Here is a 24,052-nt window from a genome sequence, read left to right on the forward strand (position 1 = left end):
CACTACGCGTCCTTGGAAACCCGGCAAAACACGAGCCAAGTGTGAAGTAGATCCAATGAAGGGTTCTCGAGGTACGTGAAGGACACACACACACACACACACACACACACACACACACACGTAGACAGAAAGAGATTCCTATTGGTCACGCTGGAAACACACTAGGCAGCGTGGCTTGTCATGCGTTTGTGGGGAAACATGTTTGTGTTACCACCGGAGCCACAGGACTCGTGACAGATTGGCTGTGAAACCATTCCAAAGGTTTTAGTTTGACTACCCTTCAGCGCAGCTTTACGTAGATATTGCGTGGCTGACTCTGCCGGTGCTCCGGTGTGTTTTCAACGTAAGGGGGCACGGGGCGTAATGTGGTGAACGCCCCTCTGAATCACATCTACTTCTTTAACACAGCTTTCTGTGATTATTGTGTTGTTTCCCCATCTCAAACTGAGACCCCAATGAAGTCCTCCGTGAGTGTCCCGCATTGGCCCTTTACCTTGTCTGGCAGGTTAATGATGGTCTCCGTTTCGACTGGCAACCCGTTGTGACCCAGCAGGGCCTGCAGGAAGTAGCGGCTGCTGGCGGCGAGGACGGCCCTGTGCGCGCGCACCTCCCTGCCCTCCACCAGCACGGTCACGTCACACAGGACGCCCTGCCGTCGCTGCTCCTCCAGGTTCAACAGCACGTTGGCACAGTGCACCTTGGACTCGTACACGTACACGGGCGCTGCCGCCTCACCATCCCGCTCCTCGCCTGCCGACATCACTCTCTCGGGCACCCTGCGCAGAGGAAAGAAAGAGGTCAGGACACTGTAGCGTAGAGGTGGCAACGCACAGCAGTGTGTTAACGGGACAAATGGTCACGAGTGCATTCGTAGTGAATGAAAGGGAACACATGTCATGTATTAGTGTGGAAGATTTGCACTTCAAATCCAGGTTTCCATTTTAGAATCCATCCCAACGACCAGCAACGTGACATCATTTGCATACGCTACCCAAGCAGGATACTGATGATCCCTTACCAGCCAACAATGAAAAACACAACCAAAAGTTATGGCTGCATTGTGGAAAACTGTGAGATATGAAGAGATCCTACGGAGGGAGACCTTAGGGAGACAAATCTGTGATGTTAGCAATTTCAATTTGATGTTTAGAGAACGTCTAGCTGTTGAATCATTTGAGTTTGAAGTTTACGGAGCAAATAACATTAATTCAGTACTCTCCTGTCTCACAACACCATCATCCCTTCAAATGAGCAAGTGATACCATGCACTGCGCTCAAATGTGGGAAAAGGTACCCAGCAATGGTTTGAGTGTGTGAGGGCGTGACAAACTCTGCACGACTCCGAGACAGGGGTAACAAAGATGAACGTCTTTACAGGCAGGGTCAAAACCGGGAGATCAGTCCGTAAGGCAAACAAGTCCGAAAAAGGGCAGACAGGGGGGCGAAGGTCGGGGCAGGCAGGGGGGCGAAGGTCGGGGCAGGCAGGGGGTCGAAGGTCGGGGCAGGCAGGGGGGCGAAGGTCGGGGCAGGCAGGGGGTCGAAGGTCGGGGCAGGCAGGGGGTCGAAGGTCGGGGCAGGCAGGGGGTCGAAGGTCGGGCCAGGCAGGGGGGCGAAGGTCGGGGCAGGCAGGGGGGCGAAGGTCGGGGCAGGCAGGGGGTCGAAGGTCGGGGCAGGCAGGGGGGCGAAGGTCGGGCCAGGCAGGGGGGCGAAGGTCGGGCCAGGCAGGGGGGCGAAGGTCGGGCCAGGCAGGGGGGCGAAGGTCGGGGCAGGCAGGGGGTCGAAGGTCGGGCCAGGCAGGGGGTCAGAACAGGCAAACGTAATGCTGGAGAGCTTGGCACGAAAACACAAGACAACCGGGCAGAGGACAAGTGAGGGGACCCAAGTAGTGAGTGACTAACGAGGGAATGGGCTGCAGGTGAGGACCAGGTGAAGGGAATGAAGGATGATCAGGTGTGAATGACCAGAAAACAGAATGAAAACACTAATAAGACGGGGAATTCATGACAGAGTGTGTCAATGTGAGGGTTTGCCTCATGGACAACAGGCTCAGCTGGCATTGGTTCAGGGGCCTCACTGCACCCTCTATTGGTGGGGATCTAAAGATAAACCAGGGGGCAACCTCCAGGTGTGAAAAGTGAAGTCAATGCAGAAGTTTCCTTAAACTTGCATTCTCTCTTCTGGCCATCAGGGGGCAACTCCTAGTAAATTATCACTAATGCAACAAATACTTTAAAAATAATATTTATTGGGTTGCCTATTATTGCTGTTTGCTGGATAATAATTGGATGCCAATTTCTCAAAATGGTTGCCAATAGCAACCAGGCAAGCTATACAGCTAAGCCCTGTCGGGGGACGACTGTTTTTTTTTTTGGCTGCCTGCAATTCTCTGAGGAAAGTGGGGGTGAAATACTAATGAAGAGAGGTGCACCGCGTTGAGAGGCTCACAAAGCACGAAACATCCCGGGGCACACTCTACCTGCATGCAGCTGTGGACGAGTAACACATCTGGATCTGTGGCAGCCAAACTGCTCCACAGCAATGGGGGGGTCAGTATCGAGGAGGATTGTCCCTTTACCATCTACATACACTGTACGGCCCACAAGCCTGAGCGGGTTCAGTCAACGGAGACATCAAAATGACCTCACATGTGCTTGAATAACCTGCACTCCATGTTTTGGGGACCGAGCGACTATCCCAGGTGTCTGAAACACAAGGACATTGCAGTCGAGTGAGACGCAATGAAGGCAGGAGGGTTGTATCGGCACCCAACCCCCACGATTCATCGGCTGCCTCTTAATACTAGAGTTCACAAGCCCAGTCCCAGCGGTGCAGAGGTGAGGAGGAGGCCCGTCATGGGGCTGTTTCTGCTACAGGTTCCCTTCCATCTGTGTTTCAGCACCATGACGCCGGACAGCGACACTGCAGCGCTGTGGCTCGGCACTGAAGTGGACCACGCCCACAGCTGATTGTAAAAGAATAAAACCTAATCCTAATTTTACAATGTGTTGTACCTCATAACGATGGATCCAACCTAAAAACTGCAACTCTAAAAGTCTATCACCCACTGTGGGAGGTCCATCAACGAGTCTGAGAGGCTCGTCTTTGGTGAAAGACTATACTACTATTATTATTATTATTATTATTATTCGTGTGCAAACAAAACCTCTGTTGTGACCACATTACACCTCCTCTCCATTTCTTTCTTCATGAAACCCAACCGTAAGGTTTAAACTGCATGAGATTTTAAGCTAAATACATATTTGGAAAAGAAAGAAACGCACACACTGGCCATTTACATCTCTATGTTTATCGAGAAGTAAATATAGATGGATATAAAGCAGCCCATTGAATGCAGGCAGTTCCATCCATTGTGTTTGATTTCAATGCTGTAGTACATAAAGCCCCGACAGACAGCTGAGCATGCAGTCTGTCTGTCTCATCAGCCCTGGGCTGTGTGTCTGTGTGTGTGTGTGTGTGTGTGTGTGTGTGTGTGTGTGTGTGTGTGTGTGTGTGTGTGTGTGTGTGTGTGTGTGTCAGCAGGCATAGAGAGGGCTGCTTTCTGCTGACTCATGGCTTTTTAATAGGCAGAGCCCGGCATTGGGGGCTTGCTGAAGCCGTGTTCTGGCTTTTGTGCCCGTGGCCCCGCGGGCCGACCCTCTCAGCACTGGATCAGCTCGTGCTCCCCCTCAGGAACACTTTGGAGCGCTCTCTGTTGCTGTTCATGATGCACATTGTCCTCTCCCACTTTTTACTCACTGCTCTACACATTCATTCATCTGCCTGCTGCTGAAAAGAAGAAAAGAAAAAAGAAAAAGGGGGCAAGGCCTTCGCTAACATTGCTCTTTGTGTCTCGTCATCGAGCTCCACAGACTCTTCATGTGACTGTACTCTACTGTACTCTACTGTACTCTACTGTACTCTACTGTACTCTACTGTACTCTACTGTACTGCACTCTACTACATTGTACTGTACTCTACTGCACTGTACTCTACTGCACTGTACTGTACTCTACTGCACTGTACTCTACTGTACTCTACTGCACTCTACTGTACTCTACTGCACTGTACTCTACTGTACTCTACTGCACTCTACTGTACTCTACTGTACTGCACTCTACTACATTGTACTGTACTCTACTGCACTGTACTGTACTCTACTGCACTGTACTCTACTGTACTCTACTGCACTCTACTGTACTCTACTGTACTCTACTGTACTGCACTCTACTACATTGTACTGTACTCTACTGCACTGTACTCTACTGTACTGTACTCTACTGTACTCTACTGCACTGTACTCTACTACATTGTACTGTACTCTACTGCACTGTACTGTACTCTACTGCACTGTACTCTACTGTACTCTACTGCACTCTACTGTACTCTACTGTACTCTACTGTACTGCACTCTACTACATTGTACTGCACTCTACTACACTGTACTCTACTGTACTGTACTCTACTGTACTCTACTGCACTGTACTCTACTACATTGTACTGTACTCTACTACACTGTACTGTACTCTACTGTACTCTACTGCACTGTACTCTACTGTACTCTACTCTACAGTTGACCAGTGGTGCAACTGATCCTGAAACTCACGGATCGGATCAGCACAAATGAAAAAAGGGAGCAAATAGGACTTGTAGAGATCCCTGATCACATCATTGATGATCCATATGAACAGACACAGATCCCCTTGTTTGATTATAGCAGCTGCTCACAAGCGTCCAGACTATTGTGTTGTTATTTTATGTAAACCATTATACTTTTACTTTGTTACAGTAATGGTTCGTGCTTTCTTTTCTTCATATAACATATAAATCAAAAGGAAATAAAAGTTTGTATTTTTATAAATTTAAACAAAGCTTGTCATTAGTGGTAGTTTTATAAGCTGCATAGTTAGTGTAAATGGGTCATAATCCATCTTTAATATCTATTTATGTTGTTGTGAAAACATCTTCTTTAAAACAGTTGTTGTTATTTATTCCTTATTTTAATTTATTTTCTTCTTGTTATTTTATGCACAATACAATATAGGTTGTGTATGCATTGGTGGGCGGAGGAGATGGAAAGGTGAAACACATTGACTGAATTGGATATTATAACGAGTAACTATAATGAGTAAGTCTAAAATATGTAGTATATGATCATTTTATGAGCTTTTATCTACATTAGTCAAATCATGAAATCCCGATCCATCATTAGGAGGAAGGAAGAATTAAGTCATCGGAAGAACAAGCAAGGTCAGGAATTGATTTCTAAAGATTATGGAAGAGAGATTTTGCTGTGAAATCATCGAGCAATGAAAGTAATCTGCAGTTTGTTCAATTTACACTTCAACTTCAAGGTGCTCAATACGGAACATTAGAGTGTTTCCATGGCGCTCAACATGGCGACGGCTGCTCGCGGCTAACAGCGCAAACACAGGCAACAGCGCTGAGGGAGCCGTCAGTGTTTGCTGTATATGCTCTGAATCCCCTTTAGCTCTACAGTCAGGGTTCACTACACCAGAACAACTAATTACAGAAATGATTTCAGAAAGAATTACATAAACATGTCCCCATTTCTTACTTTGAATAAGCCTAATCTTTGTAGTTTAAAGCTATGCTTCTTCATGTTACCAACCAACCACACTGGGTAAATGGTTCAGATGCAGTAGAGGGGTTTTGGTAAACAAGACATTGCCAGTGGTTTCATCATCGTGTCTGGGCTTCGCTTTCATTTGTGTGTGAAGAGGTCGGGACGTTTCAGCAGCAGACTGGGCAACTGATATCCAATATCCCCAAGCTGTACAATTACAAGGAGGAGGAGGAGGAGGAGGAGGAGAGCAGAAACACAGCTAACTGCTTGTGAGCGTAACTGGGCTCCGATGGAGAACCACAGCATGTGACACCACATTACTTACTGCGTCTTAGACAGTTATACAGGATAAAGGAATCACAGAGTGAAACGCTTTGGGAGTGGAGAACATATAAATACTGTAAGCTGCATGAACGGCACAGTGGGAGTGTGTTCACTATATATATATATATATATATATATATATATATATATATATATATATATATATATATGTGAGGATGACTTATAAAGCTATAAACATCCATAATGGTGACGTATTGAACCGCTCCACTGGGTCTCTTGAAGCTCAGCGGGTGTGCTGAACAGGGAGGTTCCTGAATCTTGTTAATGTGGCCTATTTATATATTGATTTTATGCATTCTTTCCTTTCTCACAGCAGATTAATATATTATGTCATAAAAGAAATCGAATAGGCCAAAATATAAAGCAATATTAGATATACTGGTATCGCTGTTAAAGTCGGACAGGAGGTACGTCATCTTCACTAATCATGAAGATATGTGTTGGTTAATGTTAAATGTTAATGCATATTCGTCCTCTGGATATTAACAAATGTTGTTGTTAATTCAGCTGCAGCTGACTGAGTTCCCATTTGTTCAACTTTTGAGAGAAACACTGGAAACAAAGAAGACACTATTCTGGCGTTTGGATGCTCCGTTCTTTTTGTTGTTGCTAATATTCAATTACCCATATTGGCCAATACAGATTGTTTTTGTTGTTGATATGTATTGTTATTGTTATGTATTATTATAGTAGCTGGTATCCATGGCTCCAGACTATTTACAATGCTATTTCAACCACTGTGAACCATCAGTGAAACATCCAACATAGATGATTAGAAGATTACTTTTGAACACCTCATGATAAGTTATATTGAACCTGTGCATTCAGTTTTACTGAATAGAGCTTGAACGCAACACAATGGAACTGAATGGAACCTCTGTACGTTAGCCGTTAGCGCGGGTGCTAGCTCTGTACACGACTCGTATGTGACCATGACATTTAGAGCTTTACGTCTCCTTGTGTGTGAAAACCAAATCGACTGCGAATACATCGTTTCCATCTGTGAGCTGTGTGCGGTAACCGCTTTACGTTGGCAATTTTTCACAACATAGAGTCCAAAATAAGTCGTGGAGGAACGATCATAGTTCTGAGACAAAAAAAAACTTAATTGGTGCATCTCTATCTCTTGATGTGCAACCCTAGTCAGAGTAGTTATGGGTAAAAATGTATACATCGATACATAAACCTACACACAACAACACACAGCAGGCTCGCCGACTGCTGCATTCAATGTCTTATACCACTTTCAAAAATCACAATCAACAGGCAAAAAATGCTAGTGGAGCAGAGCAGCAGGACCTTCCTCCTGCCAGTATATCCCATAATGCAGCTCAGCACGTTCCCCTCATCAGCCAGTTGCTCCGTTAGCCTACATTCGACCCGGCAGAACCATCGATCTCCCTCAAACACACACACACACACACACACATCTGAGACCCCTGAGACAGCCAGAGACAGCAAAGGTAGCCACACACACACACACACACACACACACACACACACACACACACACAGCAGCCCGGCAGGCAGAGTAGGAACATCTAGGAGTGAATTATTCATCACAGGAGTAGCAGGCAGGGACCTTCCCACAGAGCTGCTGCTACACACACATATTAATTAACAAACACTGATAATTCACCAATTCCACTGTGTGTGTGTGTGTGTGTGTGTGTGTATATGTGTGTGTGTGTGTAGGTAGGTACAGTCCAATGTAGTGCTGTGCCCTACTTTCCTCCACCCTTTCCTGCCTTCTCCCCTGTCCTGATTATGTCTTATTTTCATCTGATGGAGTCTGTGGGGTATACTGGATATATATATATATATATATATATATAGTGTGTGTGCGTGTGTGTGTGTGTGTGTGTGTGTGTGTGTGTGTGTGTGTGTGTAAGTGTGTGTGTGTGTGAGTGTGTGTGTGTGTGCTTATGAGATAAATAAAGAATGGCTGATGACATCTATTTGCTAAAAGCAGCGCTGCCCAGCTTGAATCATTTATGAAAACAGATTTTATGTTGAAAATGGTTCACAAACATTCTTAATCCTGTGTTAAGAGAAAGAAAATACAGTTAGTGGACAGGAAAGTCAACTGACTGGTAGGGAGCCAATACAGCAAGTCTGTCTGCTTCCCTCACTGCTCGACTGTTCCTGCCTTTTGGACTTATCTCTTAGGTCATGGATAATTAATAACGGAAACATTGTTGAAATTGCGATGTGGGGAGCATCTGTAATAAAATGGCTAAATGCATTGGTCTGGCCGCCGTTGCTCTGGACCGACACTACGTTAGAACACCTACAGCCGCACTGCTGGCATGGCTTGAACGTTGAAAAATCATAATTCCCCAAATACGGTTACTTAATCGAGATGGTTGATGATTTTTTTCCGATACAAGTCTCACGAACAACTCTGATAGAGCCTAAAATGCTGGATTTGGAATCAGGGAGCACGCTGTTCTATCACATTATCATGCATAATTATTCATTTGCACCAGTGCTAGCGAGGAGAGTTTCATTAGCCAGAGCAAGCAAAATGCTAAAAGAAATGGCAATATATTAACGCTGGAAAATCTGTCAAACTAAATAATAAGTAAAGGTTCAATGGCATTTATTCTCTCTCTGCGTCCCGCTGATAGCAATCATTCATACAGGTTTTCATAACAAAAGATAAATAATATATACTGTATATATTTTTTTTGTTTTCAACGCACTGGTATCAGATCGGTATGATCGGCCACTACTCAAGTTCAGGTACCGGAAACGGTATCGAAAAGGAATGCATGTTATCGGATCGTTACTAGGTATCGGACAATACTCACCTTCAGGTATTGGAACCGGGAAAGAACAACTGTATTGGATCGGTATGCGATATTGGCAGATACACAGGGTCCGGTATCGGGAAGCCGATAACGGGAAGCCGATAACGGGAAGTCGATCTCGGGAAGCCGATCTCGGGAAGCCGATCTCGGGAAGCCGATAAAGCCGATATCGGGAAGCCGATCTCGGGAAGCCGATAACGGGAAGCCGATAACGGGAAGCCGATTTCTGGAAGCCGATCTCGGGAAGCCGATAAGTCATAGGTAATCATACTGGTCCTTTAGAAAGACGTCTGCTCGCTCTTCGCCTCTTGCATCTTCTGATCAAACACAAACTAATAGAGATGAAGCTTAAGCTCGGGAGACATTTCCTCCAAAACGATTCCGAGCTAAAGATAGTGCTCAATGCTTGCGACGTTAGCGGGGGGGGGGCCTCCCTTTGGGAGTTCCCGAGCTCCGGCGATATATATACCGCCATGACATCAGCGTCTCATCAAATGAGCCTTTGTTGAGAACGCGGCTGTCGGAAAGCTCTCTCTTGCACTGTGGCCATTGAGATCCTGATAAATGACCTCTGAGGTCATTGCCGACAGTGTTTGCTCAACCCTCGGCCTCCCTCATCCCGGTATAACTCATCCTGCCATTGTCAAGTGGAATTGGATTTAGTGCAAATGAGACCACCTCATCCCCTCCGGCATGTAGCCAGCTCTCCTGACAGAGCGCTCGTATGTCAGAGGACTACTGGATGTGTGTGAAGGGCAAGTGGGCCGCTGTAGGAGTGAGGGATTATGAGCAGTAAATGGACTATGGGGCTTGGAAAGCGGCGCGTGGAACATTTATGGAAAGACATATGTGTCGGAACGAGCAGGGAGGGGGAGAGGTGAGGGCAATATCTGCATGTGTGTGTGTGTGTGTTTAACCGGGGATTAAGTTACGATCTATAGACGCTGAATAGCTGACCTCAGCACTTTGGCTCTCATGTCGTCTCTCCCCCCATCAATACCTTCACCTTTTGTCCTACAAGTGCACACACACACACACACACACAGACACACACACAAGTGTTGCAGACTGCACATGGGTCAAGCAGCACTAATGCGGAGCACTCACCGGTCTAATCTGCTTCCATCAGGAGGCCATTTGTAACCATGAGAAGAGCACTCTCACTGTTTGGATGTTCAGGGAAGAGCAGAGTGAGGCATTTCACAGCTAAAGCACAGACATAGTATGATGCTGCAAAACACAGGACGTCCTTCAAGGACAGCATTTGTGTTTACATCTCATGCCGACGATCGTTCCGACAGTGTGGTCAAGGCTGGGAGAGAGTGTGGCGGCGGTGGAAAGGTTGTGGATAGGGAACTAAGTCGTTGTGCAGGAAAACGGTGTGCACGCAAATACAGTACAGAAGATGGACGTCGAAGCAGGAAGTGGACCTGTGGCCTGTGATGGATGTTTACAGAGGACACTTTGGGTAATCAATTTGTTAGTGTTCCCTGATCCCAGCGATGAACTCGTTTGAGTACAATCTAATCATCATCATCGATAGGAAGGTAGTCAGGGCGAAGCAATAACTATCAAAAGTGATTGCCATTTTTAGTCCCCTTCTATTTTGAGTAATTAAGATACTGTGCAGTTATATGTGGGCTGGATACTGACACCGTGACGTATAGACGTGTCATCTGTTTGTTGTGCATGCTTCCGGCTCAAAGATCCCGGGACACATCGCCCCCCTAAGACTTCACAAATGTTATTTTTTTTCATGGTTTTGTCAGTTGAATCACTTTTCAGCAATATTTAAATATGTCTATATTAATAATATATTTATTTAAGTGTGCATGATTTGCAAAAAAGTTTTTAAAAAAAACTAAACTAAAGGCTAAAGGCCAGCGAGTACTTGGCTGCAGAGAAACCCGTCTCTTGTGTTTAGTTTGTGGAGAAGCAGTGCTGCTAGAGACTCTGAGGCAGGAACACAGTTCCTGGCTGAACTAGTCGAACTCTTCACACGCCAGGCATCGCTGAACAATTGTCCTGCTGGTCTAAAAAGGCCTTGATTTCCTGCGATGCTTTGTACCGTCTCCTTGTTTTTCCTGGATCACTGCCTCCGTTTCCATCCCAGCGCTAACATCTGCTAGGTAAACCAACACCTTGAGGCTCGGCTTGCTGAGCTCAATAGAGGATGTCTGCACCTTTGTGTTCACAAACATCTGCTCCATTCTCGCCGCCTTTATTTTTGACCCTGCTACTTTACTTTGTATAGATTAGCGGTTAAGCTTCAGGCACCCACACGGGTGTGGAATGCAAATTAAGAAAGTGCTGTGGGTATATGGAGTCATGTTCAACTGTGTTTTTCACAAGGAAATTAAGACTTTGTGGTCGGGTTTCATTGTCGGCAACGAGTTGCTTCATTTAAAGGTAAGATGATGAAATACAGCAGTGGTCACCAACCTTTTTAAGCCCAAGATCCCTGACCTCTGCCTTGGTGACAGGCAAGATCTCCCTACTTGAGGCGTTGAGAGAAAAACAGTGTCCAGACTGGATTAACAACTTGAGGCTTTTTATTTGGCCTCATTGTAATTGAATAAAATCAAATCACATTGATGTGACCAAGAACACACTAAATGACTAATTTGATGCCGTATTTTACAACAAAGTTATCAGAGCAGCAACTTATCTCCCACGGCAACGATCCGAAACGTAATAAGAGATTGGCAACATAGTCGAAGTGGGTTTACTTAAGCCATCTGTGTGTTTTATTGTGAGACTAACCGGACGGTCCGGACCCCTAGGGATCAGACCCCCAGAGCTGGGGTACTGGCTGAGGTCGAGCTAACTGCTAACTTAAGGTCTGTCTACTGGAGTTGTTTTCTTGTTGGTGTCACTTTGGATGAAATCCACTAAAAAGTGTCAAACGTTCATGGACCATGGATGCATCATTGACCAGCCCTTAGCACAGCTCTTTGTTCTCTCATGTAGAACTGAGGACAAACTGGACGCTACAGTGACTCACTATTGCCTCTCCAGATACAAGTGGTATTACAGGTCGGGCCGATGCTAGCTGCTTAGCATGCTCATTTTAGCACATTTCTCTGCAATGCAATACAGAGACGTCGACACTAGGACCTCTTCACATTCTGTTGATAATGGTTGCACGTTTAAGGTGTCTGATTGCATGCTAAGGCTTGGTTTAAGGAGCATAGACCATTTTTTTAAACAATATTTCTACGTGTTGTAGTCAATTTGGCAGATTCTGTTTAAAAACAAAAAAGAGGAAGGTCAAGTTTAGGGCTGGAGAAATTACAATCCTGCGAATCTGAATATTCTCACATATTTATTTTCTTACATAGCTGATTAACATCTTGATGGAGCAAAAGTTTAAATAGGGCTCTTTTGAATATATATATTCTATTGAATATAGAAAGCTCTCGTTACCACCTTATTAAAAAGAATGAATGTTTCTCGTTCTGTCCAGCACTTATTTAAGGGATATTTAAGGGATCTTATGACTCACACTGTTCTATTTCTCAGCAGTTGAGCTAGTTTTCAATATCTCACAATACGCACGGCACCGTAAATATACCGTGCCGTCACGTGTTTGTGTCCGGTGCCAGCTAACGTGCCGCATCGGAACTGTGCGATAGATGAATCAGTGAAAGGGGGAAGAGCTCCGCTGCCAAGCGAGTCACGGAGGAAGGGATGTTGAGCAGGAGGATTATTTCATCTCCTTCACGCGGTGTAGGCGTGAAAAAATGAAAGTACACATGTGGGCTGCATGACGCCCACAAAGTTCCTGTAGAGGGGGAAAAAAAACGACTAGATTAACATCACCTTTTATGAAATGCAGTGATTTATTTTAGTCTTTCAAATGGTTGGTTTTTTTGCATAAATATGCTGCTGGGATATGATACCAAACCAAAGAAGGAGCTTCAGTGACTCAGATGATGATCTCATCCATACTCTCAGGGCTGCCCTGGATACTGGTTTCCCATGATCCTCTGCAGCATGTTGTCACACATCACGTCCTGAACACTGTGGTGATGCTCCCCCCCCCTTCCCAAAGAAAACCCATTGAGGAGTCAGTTCCATCCCCTTAGGGAGCTCCTCTATGGTTATGTGTCTCCTTCCACCTCCGCTCCCTCCTTTTAGCTGGGAGGCTGGGGCTGACATCACTTAGCCTCAGGCTGCTGTGGGGAAGCGTGAACCGGATCGGGCTCGTCAGGTTTCAGGGGGGTGGGGGCGGGGGAGGTGAAAGCTGGCCTTGCCGGGTGAGTCATGCTCGGGGACGGGAAATGCTGCGAGAACTCAAATGCGCTGCAGCGGGAAGGAAGCCAAAGCAAACGGAAGTGAAGCCTCAGATGTAACCCCTCGGTGTTTATCATACGGCCTACGGTCTTATAGCAACGAGTAACAAGCTTTAGAAAAATCTAAATACAAAACAAGCCTTTTTCCTAAACTAACACCTGGCAGCTGTCTGAGCAGTAACTATGGTGATACAGTACAGTCTAATCACTTTCACTTAGAACAATGTGTATTGCAGAAAATGGGACTTAAGAGATTGGGATTTCTGAAAGTAAATTGTGTGGTTCGAATATTGCAAACGCAGACATAAGCAAGAGCGGAATGTTGGGATGTGCAGACTGATGCACACATATAAAAGACAGAGGGCACAAAGTTCTGTTTACAGGCAATACTAAAATGGACAATATTAATAGTTTAAACTGTATATTCAGTAAAAACATGTTTTAAAAAAAGGTACACTCCCCAGCCACTTTGTTAGGTACACCTGTACAATCTATGGCAATTCAGTGCAACAGCTCGGCCATAAATTCGGCCTTTACGAAGTGAATAATGCTGGTGACATTGCCGGAAATGTGTATTATTGAGTTCCTCATGAGTCATAGCTAAAGCCATATATCACATTGACTGTTGGAATATTGTTGTTCAACACTCAACATTATCTGCAGTATTTAAATAAATTAACTGCGGTATCCAAATAACCATAAACAATAAGCACAAGTATTACTTGTTTCATTTACATTCATCCTTCACAAACCAGGCTGATGAAAGCACTGAGCAAAGACAAGCCGGCCAAATACAGAGGAGTCCTTCCTGTTCATTCATCGTGAAGGACAACCTGTTTGTATCTGTCACATTTACAAAAACATATGAAAGATTGTATATACACACACACCAACTACAAACTAAAGCCCTGTCTACACGTATACAGATAGTCTTTTGTTTTTTTAAACAGATATTTTCCTCTACTTTAAAATGCAATGTTGTCCACACCACCTTGGTTTTACTAAATATCTCCGTCCAGAATGATGAAACGAGTCGCCTGGCCTGAAGATGTCAATAAAGGCTCCATCAACGATACCTCAAATACCAGAGAAGAAGATTCTGAGCATGCTCAGTGAGCCTATTTAACTAACAGTAAACAACAGTAAAGCAAATCACTAATTGTTTCTTCATTTAATAAAATATATATAATATTGATATTTGGTGCTATGGCTGTAAACAAATGGACTCACACGAGCTGAAGTTGCTGTTCAGCATCACTTATAATATAAGGTGATGATGTAATATTCAGACATCTAGGTGGCCTTTCAGAATCTACTCATTATTGTTTACTATTTGTTAACAACGCCAAAGTAAATTAAGCTCACTGAGCATGCTCAGAATCTTCTTCTATGGTATTTGATGTCTCTTCGACGTAGACTGTATTCCTACCTACAGGCCTGTAGAGCTTCTGGACTCATGTTTAAGGAGATATTTTGTAAAAGATCATGTGGACAGAATTGTACTTTAGAACGTAGAGGAAAATATCCCTTTGAAATATCTGTACATGTGCAGACAAGGCCTAAAGCCACATGGGGAAGGGGGGGGAACCCAGGAACACACCTGATGAATGATCACTAATGATTACGCTTTATTTCACTACGATTCATAATGATGCGTGCCATGAGCTTCAGCCCCCCATAATCATTAAAAGACGTAACCTGCCGTCGAGCCTGGATGGACAGAAGTCATTACGCCACCAACAAGAACAAATCTTTGACAAGTGAAGGATCTATCTGCCCCCCATGGAGATCAAATGAGCATCAATTAAACAAAGATTTCCAAAGCGTTGCGCTAATTGTTGCCGCTATCCACCCCTCTGTGACGAGACGTGTGGAGCAGTTTGGTGAGTGTTAATTGGACACGATGAAGCTCATTAGCAGAAGCCCTAAAGACCCTGAACACGAGTGTCAAACAGGAAGGACGATGTAGCTCCGTGCTTAGTGCAATTATCACTCCCGCTGCTGGTGATTAACATGTGGAGAAAGAAACAACAGTGCCAACATGTGAAAGGGCCCGAATGTGTTAAAACAAAGCATCAATCAAATACATCGTATTTCATATTTATTAATAACGAAAGCATGAATTTTTTTGAGGTCCTAAAAGTTGTAAAATGCACTAATAGCCGAATCCGGAGTTATTTTCCTTGCTCAGTTCATTTGAAACCATAGACTATAAAAAGTCATCGTGGTTTGTGGACTGAATGTATGCACTGCCCTATGAGCCGGCTATGATTCAGATGGCCAGAATATCCTCTTCTCTTCATACATCCATGGTCAGGACAGCTCCTCTAGTTTCTGTTTGGTTTCATATTTATTCACATTATCATCTACCCGAGATCTTCCTTATTATCAGTGTAGAGGTAAAAAACAGTTTTAGTCTTTTGTAATTTACGACATCATTTCAAATATTAATTATAAAAAATAATATATATATATATATATATATATATATATATATATATATATATATAAATAATCAACTAATTTACCAATCTGGAGCGGTAGAAAATAATGCTGCCACAAAGAAATATATAATTCAATTCAATTCAGTATATTTTATATAGCCCAATATCTACCCAGCTGCGTGGTGCCTGTGCGTATGGATCCATCCACCAGGCCCCCTGACATGTTTCCTCTCCTCACACCCACGCCCTGTGCATTGTTTGGCTGTGGATAGAAACGCTACCTGAAAGCGGTCCACGTGGCTGCAGAGCATGACAGAGAGCTTGTTTATCACCTCCGCTGCTGTAATCCTTCCCCGCACACAAACCCCTTAATTGCATCACATCAAAGCAGGAGCCATGTCTTCCCTCGGCAGCCGACGTGGAAGACGAATGTGAGAGCGCCTTAATCTGTCTCGACAGGTGGAACCTCCGCAAACATCAAGCGAGCCCTTTGCAGCTTCATCGGCGCTCTTACATCAGCCCACGAAACAGGCCAGGACACACTCGAGAGGCTAAACAGGAGGTGCGCTGGTTGTTTGCTTTCATTTGAGTGCGTGTTGGAAAAGTGGATGTGCCGGGCACGACTAAAGAGCAGCAGGAATGAAGGTGAGGTAATGCTGGATGGGGTAGGATGGTCCCTTCCCCGTGTCTCCCCAAGTCCAATGGGTCCAATGGGTTCCGGCGTGGTTCTGAAAGCATTCGGAGAGTAAAAGCCGTCCTTCCTCCACTTGGACGATCAAAAACAGAGCGGTTTGGAAACGCTCCTGAAGACGATTCGTTTGGAAACTCCAGGGTTACTTCCTAGTGCCGACGGCCTCATAAGTTCGCTACTTGGCCAATATGGCACGCTCACATGCACTAAAAGCCCACACGTGCACACACACACACACACACAGACAGAGGGAGAGAGACTTAATTCTCTGCTCTGGTAGACGTTACTGTCGAATCTTTTCATAGGTAAGAGTTGTTTGCTGCTATATTGCCGCTCTGAATGTTGTATGAACAACCTTTAAAACTGCCTAAATATAAATCCACTACTTTACTTGCCATTTTAGCCACCGTATAGTAAAGAGTCTAGTGAGACAACAGTTCTATAACTTCCAGGTCGAATGTGAAACCAGAGCTTCCCGGTTCCGATCCAGAAAAAGTAACACTGCATTCAAAATCCCATTGACATTCATATCACTGCTAATAACAACACATCCAACCTTAGAACAGAGCCTCTCTCAAACAGTGTGTAGTGGCTGCGTCACTCCATAGAATAACTTAACTAATACTGGTATTTATTTAATATTTCTGTTTTTAGGTACCTTCAATGAACACCAATTCCCATGAGCCTTGGGGCCATCCCCGGTCAACGTCAAAGGAGACGAGTCCATGGGCTAAGAGGTCTCAGTTAGTGCCCACATGTCTCTTACAACAGCAGCACAGAGGGCACTGAAGGCAGCAGAGAATACAGCTGAGCTAAAGATTTGTGACATTTCAATTTGTTTCCCCTCAGAACCCTCTCATGAGACAGATTTAACGTTAGCTTAGCAACCCTCTGTGGATTTAAGCAGCGCCCAAAACCGCTGACAGTCATCTCACCATCTGCCCCAATCACCGCCAGCCATGCCAGATGGGTTGCCATATCTGTGGCAAGGTTATGCACCAGATAAACCAGAAAATGCCAACAATGCCCTGGGCAGGGACAGATGTCTTGTGGTTGGTAATTTGGTTTGGACTTTTTGGTACACCGCCCTCCGTTAAATACTGACATTCTCTTCAAATTCAACACATCATCCTCATCATCTCATTACAGTAACATCCCCCGCACCGAGAGGATGCGAGCGTTGTTCTCACAGACAAGGATTGTCCCCTCACTAGGAGTTCTCGGTGTGTCCCTCAGAAGTCCGAAACAATGGCTGCTCCAATGTGTTCCAGGATGCCAAATCTTGGCTCGCGATGAAGCCTTAATGTCAGGAACGACATCTCTCGCACCGGGATTAGAAAAAGAATTCTCTGCCGGTGACACTTTTCATTGTTGCAAGGTGTGAACAGATGGATCCACGAAATATTGAATGTGCAATAGTATATGGGGGAAAAAAGGCAGCTGTGCGTATTCTTTTCAACGCGTGGGCCGATGTTAAAGCCAAAGAAATGATCTGGAATATGTTGCCGCACATCAGTGGACTGACATGCAGAACATGTCCAAATGGACCAGCTCCATTGGTCTTGATGTCAAGCTTGATACACTTAATATTAGAAGCCAATGCAAAAGCAGTACAGCGTGTTTGCTGTGAATCTGATGGGATGTGTGGGATGATTAACAGATTGGGAGAGCCGGAAAAAAAAAAATATTCTGCTGCACTAAATCCAATATGTGAAGTCTACACACTTGATTTCTTGCCCCCCAAAAATATCTGAAGTGAGGTAGTGACATCTTATACGTCTCTGGTAGAGGCAGCAACCTGTCAATCACAGTGGCCCCGCCCTAAAGCATACCCTGCTTTATGGTCCATTTGACTCAATAGGCTTAAAACTAGAGATTGAGACCATAAACTCATGTTTACAATGTTGACTGAGGGAATAAATCAAGAGAGAAGTAGAGTCCTTTTCTCATAGACTTCTATACAATCAGACTTGTTTATGCAACAGGAGGCGTCGCCCCCTGGTGGTGTCTGTTACAAAACTTTACAGGTGTGTAGTCCGAAGACGGGTGTGGTCCATGTAGAGAGGGCATCATCAGAGTGACAAAGCAGAAATAACTTAAACAATGTTCTTGGTTGCACTGTACCGTCCGTGCTGCCCTTACAGAAACAAAGAGCAGTTGTTTTTAAACGGCCCGTGTGATCGGCGTGCAGAACATTTATTTATTGACGGGAAAAAAAAGACGAGACAGAGAGAGAGCTTCACACTACCTCCGTGCACATCCCCCGGCGCCGCTGAGGCAGAGGCCGATAAATATAGACCTGCCGAGAGCGAGAGAGAATTTAAAGAAGGAGAAAGAGAGCGAGGCATGGACAATCGGAGAGGAAGGGACCGGAGATACGGGAGGCAGAAGAAGAGATCCATCAGACTTCCTCCGTCTGTCCCTCGAGCTGTGCTTCGCCTCCTGGGACAGTCTGTACTCAACACACACACACACACTGTTCCTCTCACCTGCACACATATAACAGTGCTGGGAGTGTGAATTATGCATTACAGTCTGACAGATCACGTCAGAGAAACAGGAAGACAACCAGCTCTCTTCATCACACTGAAGCAAACCCGACGATGCATCCCGTCTTTCATCGTTCGCCGGTGTTCACAGGATGTTTCGTACCGCATTAGCTGCATTATTCTTTAGTATTTTCTCGCTGCCCCTCACGCTGTGACGCTTGACGAGGCTTGCGTCATTCACAGAGCCAGTTGGAGTTCGTCCACGCACTCCCTCGTGGTCGTCGCAAGGCGTGAGCACGAGGGAGCGCGCGGACGAACCTGTGCAGCGACTCCAACCTGCACACTGAACCAGGGTCAGTGCCTCTGTCGGACCGTTCTACTGTCGTTTGCCTCTAGGACAACACCGGTCCTTGCTCCTCATTTGGCCCGTAGCCCCATTAATGTTGTGATGGATTCACAGTAAAGTCCATCACTCTGCTAAGAACATGCCTCTCCTCCCTCTTATCTTTTTCAAACACCGTCTCCCGTCACTTATTATACAATTTGAGCAGTCATGATTCGATTGTTGTCGAGCTCGTTTTTCACAGTAAAAGACTTCCAGGGGCTAAAGCTCAGTTCATGCTCGGCGTCAGAAAACAAACGTAATCACGGAGCACCTCTGGATTTTGGGTGCGATCAGAGCATTTCAGACGCAACTGTCATAAATAGTTCACTGATAAAAGCACGTTTCACGTCCGGGGTTTACACAAAGAAGGACTATTTATTTTCAGGTGCTTTACAAACAGGAGGTCGGACATTTGAGTAAACATTTTGCAGGTAAATCAAATAGTTTGCAGGATGTTCAACCTTTGTTTCTTTAGAATGCATGTCATACTTGTTTCTTTCCAGGGCTTGTACAAAGTAGTCCATGAATTTCAGGTATGAGTTTACAGATTATTACAATCCCTCCTCGCCATAGCGGAGGTCAGTTTACGCCGTTTTACTGGTTACACTCACTGCCTTTTGGATTCTTCACAGTTAACTTTGTTTGTACACCCTCTGGCGTTCCCAACGAATAACCCAACGAACGTTGAGCACGACCGCCTCCCTGCAAGTATAAAGAAAGCTGTAATTTGAAAAGCGAGGCTTTTAATTGTAATCTTCGAGAGTATTATTAGTCGTTGAGGGTAGCTTAGCCCTTTTTCAGCTTTTTAACTTAAACATTTTCCATTATGGCTCAAGACTCAAGAATGAAAGTGTGCTTGGAAAGGACATTCTCCACACGGCCATGTTCATTTAGAATAGCTCTGGCATGTCTGTGTGTGTGTGTGTGTGTGTGTGTGTGTGTGTGTGTGTGTGTGTGTGTGTGTGTGTGTGTGTGTTTTGCAGGGCAGGAGGCCCACATACATCCTGAAAACGCCACTAACTGATCCATCAGATGTGCATGCAGGGGGGAATGAAGACAGACAGCAAACACTGACGCATAGTGTGTATGTGAGAAGGCGCACACACACACACACACACAAATGCAGCAACGTCACTTTAAAGATTTCTGCTTTTTTTAAGATTTTCAGATTTTTTTGACAGCAGAGATGGGAGGAGCTTAAAGTGTTGACTCGCAACAAATTGTTTTGATTTTTGAGAAAATTGGTAACCTGATTCTTGTGTGTATATATATATATGTATATATATATATATATATATATATATATATATATATATACACACGCACACACATATACATACACATATACATACACATATACATACATACACACACACTGATGCCCACCAAAGGACAAGAAATGGTTGCCAGTGGCAAACTGGCAACTGTTACTGCCGAGCCATGTGTCCTTCCTATCTCTCTAAAACCCCATATACGTTGTGGAAATGTGGAAACTTAAGTTGAATGTGTGGCAGGTGTGCAACCTCGTACAAAATATAAAAAGAAAATGTAAATTAAATGAATCTACAAAATACTGCTCGATTGCCAATGACGTAGAGAACTCACTGATGAAACATGGATCTTCATCTGAAGTATGGGTTCAAAAACTACTGATACTTTATTTGTATTTATTACCCCAGATTACACTGAATACTCATACTAGTTACGCTAATAGTACAACTTCAGCGATGGGAAACTGTGATTGGCACTTTTGCCCCCTTTCTATGCTTAATGCCATCCATCTATACTCAACAATGATTGATTCATCATCAATAAAACTATTTGCTACGGCCATGTTAAACAACACCTATGGTCTGCCATCAAGCGTGAGTATCACGCAACAGACTCTGTGTTTTACCGTCTCCATTTGCCAACTGGCCAGACTCGATTCATTTCATGAATAAGTGGAAGCTGGTCACTTCTTCACACGTCACGCGAGAGCGGCGGATTGAACGCGGTTATTTTCAGCACTGAACGCCTCCACACGGACCTCTGAAAGAAAACAACACATTTCACACTCCACGCAGGACGCAAACCGCCGACTGTCCCTCCATTCAGCAAAGCCAGCACATGGACAAACCCACACAGAGACACATAGGGCACTATGAGCTCTGCCAACACCAAACATGCATCCCCATGCTCTAAAAACACACTGAGTCACAACTAAACTAAAACATCACACGTAATCAATAACATCACTGAAGCCTCTTCTTGCTGGACTTTCTGGACAGATTATGGGCTCTCTAGGTTGTTATTGTTTTATTCTTACTTTGGTGTCATCCAGTGGCAGCGTCACGAATGACAGTGATGGACTGTTAAGGTGTCCCCATATTTACAGTGGTTTGCATTCTGGCAGTTTAGTTTAGTATGCCATCCATCATTATCTTTAACCGCTTACCCTGTTCAGGGTCGGGAGGGGGGCTGAGCCAACCCTAGCTGACATTGGACAAAGGCAGGGTTCACCCTGGACGGGTCGCCAGACTATCACTGACACACAAAGACAGACATCCACGCTCACATCCACACCTCAGGGCAGGTTAGAGTAATCGATTAACCTCAGCTGCGAGTCTTTGGACTGTGGGAGGAAGCCGGAGAACCCACGCTGGCACGTGGGAAAACATGCACACTCTGGCCCGGGAATCGAACCCAACCGTGCTAGCCGCCACACCACTGTGCACCCGGATTAGTATTGCACTTCCATGAAATTAAAAGGTCTTGCAAGACACCGTTTCTAAGAAATAGGGGAGAAATCTGTGCAGCAGAGGCCGACAGTTCCTGACCTTTAGTCCTGGGTCATGTATGCTGTATCACACGCCACATGCAGCAAAAACAACATCTTTTTTATCTGAATGAGGTGACTCATTCGCCTGACTTTATCTGCCAGGCGAATGAGCTTTGTAACGCACCTGCTCTGCACACCGAGACGACCGCGATGACATCATTCGCGTCCTCAGACCGGACAGAGCTCCACATGAGACACTGCATAACCATTTATTACAAGATAGGCAGTGTCCCTCCACGAGCAGTAACCCGTAACAACTCTTTATTTATAATATCTTTGTCATGAGCATAACTGAACAAGTAATAGAGGCGATACCTTTAGTCAAAAGCAGCCAGAGAGATGTCGGCCTTTTCTCAAGATAACTGTATGGAAGTGGCGGCGGTGGTAAATATTTCAATGGCCCAAGTCCCCATTCAGCTGAACTGTATGTAACCCCCCCTCACCCCATCCCCATCCCCATCCCCATCCCCATCCCCATCACCACCAAGCAAATGCTGCACAGACTCTGGTGCTGCCGGGTTCTTCCCATCAGGAGAGGTGGAAGATGGGAAATGGCTTTGTAGGAAGGACGACAAAGAGCTAATCTCTTCACAATAAAGGCATGTTTACAGTGGCTTAAAGAAGTCCAACTCCACGTCTCTAGCAGAGGACGTACATTGACGGCGTGGGTTTCAATTGAATATCAAAACGTTTCTACGCACGACATGAACGCGGCTGTGGTGAAAAGAAGAGCCTCGGTACCTCGAACCTTTCACGGGTCGCAATGTGTCATTCGGGCGGAGGGCAGCAGCCCTTAGCTCATTTCTGACACGTCCATTGTTGTCATGGCGGAACGCGGCGGCGAGCACACGTCAAGGTATATAACCCGATATATAACCCGATATATAGCCCGATATATAGCCCGCACGGGAACGCTCGCTTTATTCCGAGGCGGCTGTTTACTGAACCGACTGTTTCAGCGGCTGGAGGGCGGGAGTAAGGCGGTGGGAGGCTGGGTCCTTTGTCCCTCTGCAGCCCCTCTCCTCCCCCCAGCAGCATGACAGGAGCGCGAGCCCCGGTTGTTGCGTTCGTCTCCCGTGCAAAACATGTGCCCCCCCCCCCCCCCCCCCCCCCTTCCCTACACACGCCTCGGTTAGTCTTCTATCGAGGAGTGTTGTGGGATGTATCCTATATGTGGTTAGCTCAAACAAAAAGCACGAGGGACCAATGTAAAGACCCGACAACTTCCTTGTGGAAAGAACCGACGCGTGCGGTCTGACGCCACCAAACAAGGCACCGTAACCGCACGGTACTTTCAGTCGGCTACTATCAACATTCATGCTTTGAAATACCGTGGTCTTCCTCCCTTTTATTTGCATTAAAGTCGCTGGCAACCAACCGCTTAGCGAAACAGCCGTAAAAGCACAAAGCACTTTGTTGGGTCTGCACTTTGCCCGACGCCGAGGCGCAGAGAAACACGTTTTTCTTTGGGGGAAACACATCCACGCACAACACCGAGCTCCAACACGCCGCCGACCACCGCGTCCCTGCGCGGGCACCAGCGGCGCGGTGTCGAGACCACGCCAGGTAGGCACACGGGTCCGGACAACACCAATAAATAAGTAACAGAGCAACCCCCACCCCCCGTGAACGCAACACCACTACTGTGCATTACTACAACACAAACAAGTGAGGAGAGCCAGCGCGAGCAGACAGATTAGGAGACGCAAAGCCGAGGCTGCCAAGGGGATCCCGTAGTCTGGTGTATTCACGCGTAGTAAAGCCCGATGGTTGCTCGTGATCCTGGAAAATGCCGGCACCGACTTACCCGTTTTTTTTTCCTCTTGCTCGTCTTGCGTTCAATTCCTCAGGAATAAGAGCGAGTCCGCATTGTTTCTTTTTGTTTTAATTCCACAGCCAGAACCGCTGCTTTTAACGGACCGTGGGCATTTCAGTCGGTGCGTGGTGGATGAGTCTCTTGAGTGTGTGTGTGTGTGTGTGTGTGTGTGTGTGTGAGGATGAAACGCCTTTTCTCCTCTAGGAGCTGCATTGTTGACATTGGCTTCCTGACGTCATGCTGGCCCTCATTCACAACAACGGCCAAGCCCCCCTGCTCCTCCGACGTGGAGCCCCCCTCTGACTGCTTTACCCGTCACTGAACTGTGGAGGATAAGGAAGGGTATTGTTTTTTTAATAAAGTGCTTAT

At 45.5% G+C, this 24,052-nt stretch overlaps 1 protein-coding gene across 1 annotated transcript in view; it reads right to left on the minus strand.

Annotated features, from left to right (window-relative positions):
- Positions 1-23,852, minus strand: part of bach2a (BTB and CNC homology 1, basic leucine zipper transcription factor 2a) — a 34,563-nt gene extending 10,711 nt beyond the window's left edge. Inside the window, exons 1-2 of the mRNA XM_034563554.1 lie at positions 23,675-23,852; positions 494-776 (exon numbers count right to left, since the gene is read on the minus strand). Coding sequence (XP_034419445.1) covers positions 494-760 — 267 coding nt within the window. The 5' untranslated portion in view covers positions 761-776; positions 23,675-23,852. The remainder of the gene's footprint in view (positions 1-493; positions 777-23,674) is intronic.
- Positions 23,853-24,052: the final 200 nt, after the last annotated feature.

Source organism: Cyclopterus lumpus, chromosome 22 (assembly GCF_009769545.1).
Source record: "Cyclopterus lumpus isolate fCycLum1 chromosome 22, fCycLum1.pri, whole genome shotgun sequence".
NCBI classification, from domain to species: Eukaryota; Metazoa; Chordata; class Actinopteri; order Perciformes; family Cyclopteridae; genus Cyclopterus; species Cyclopterus lumpus.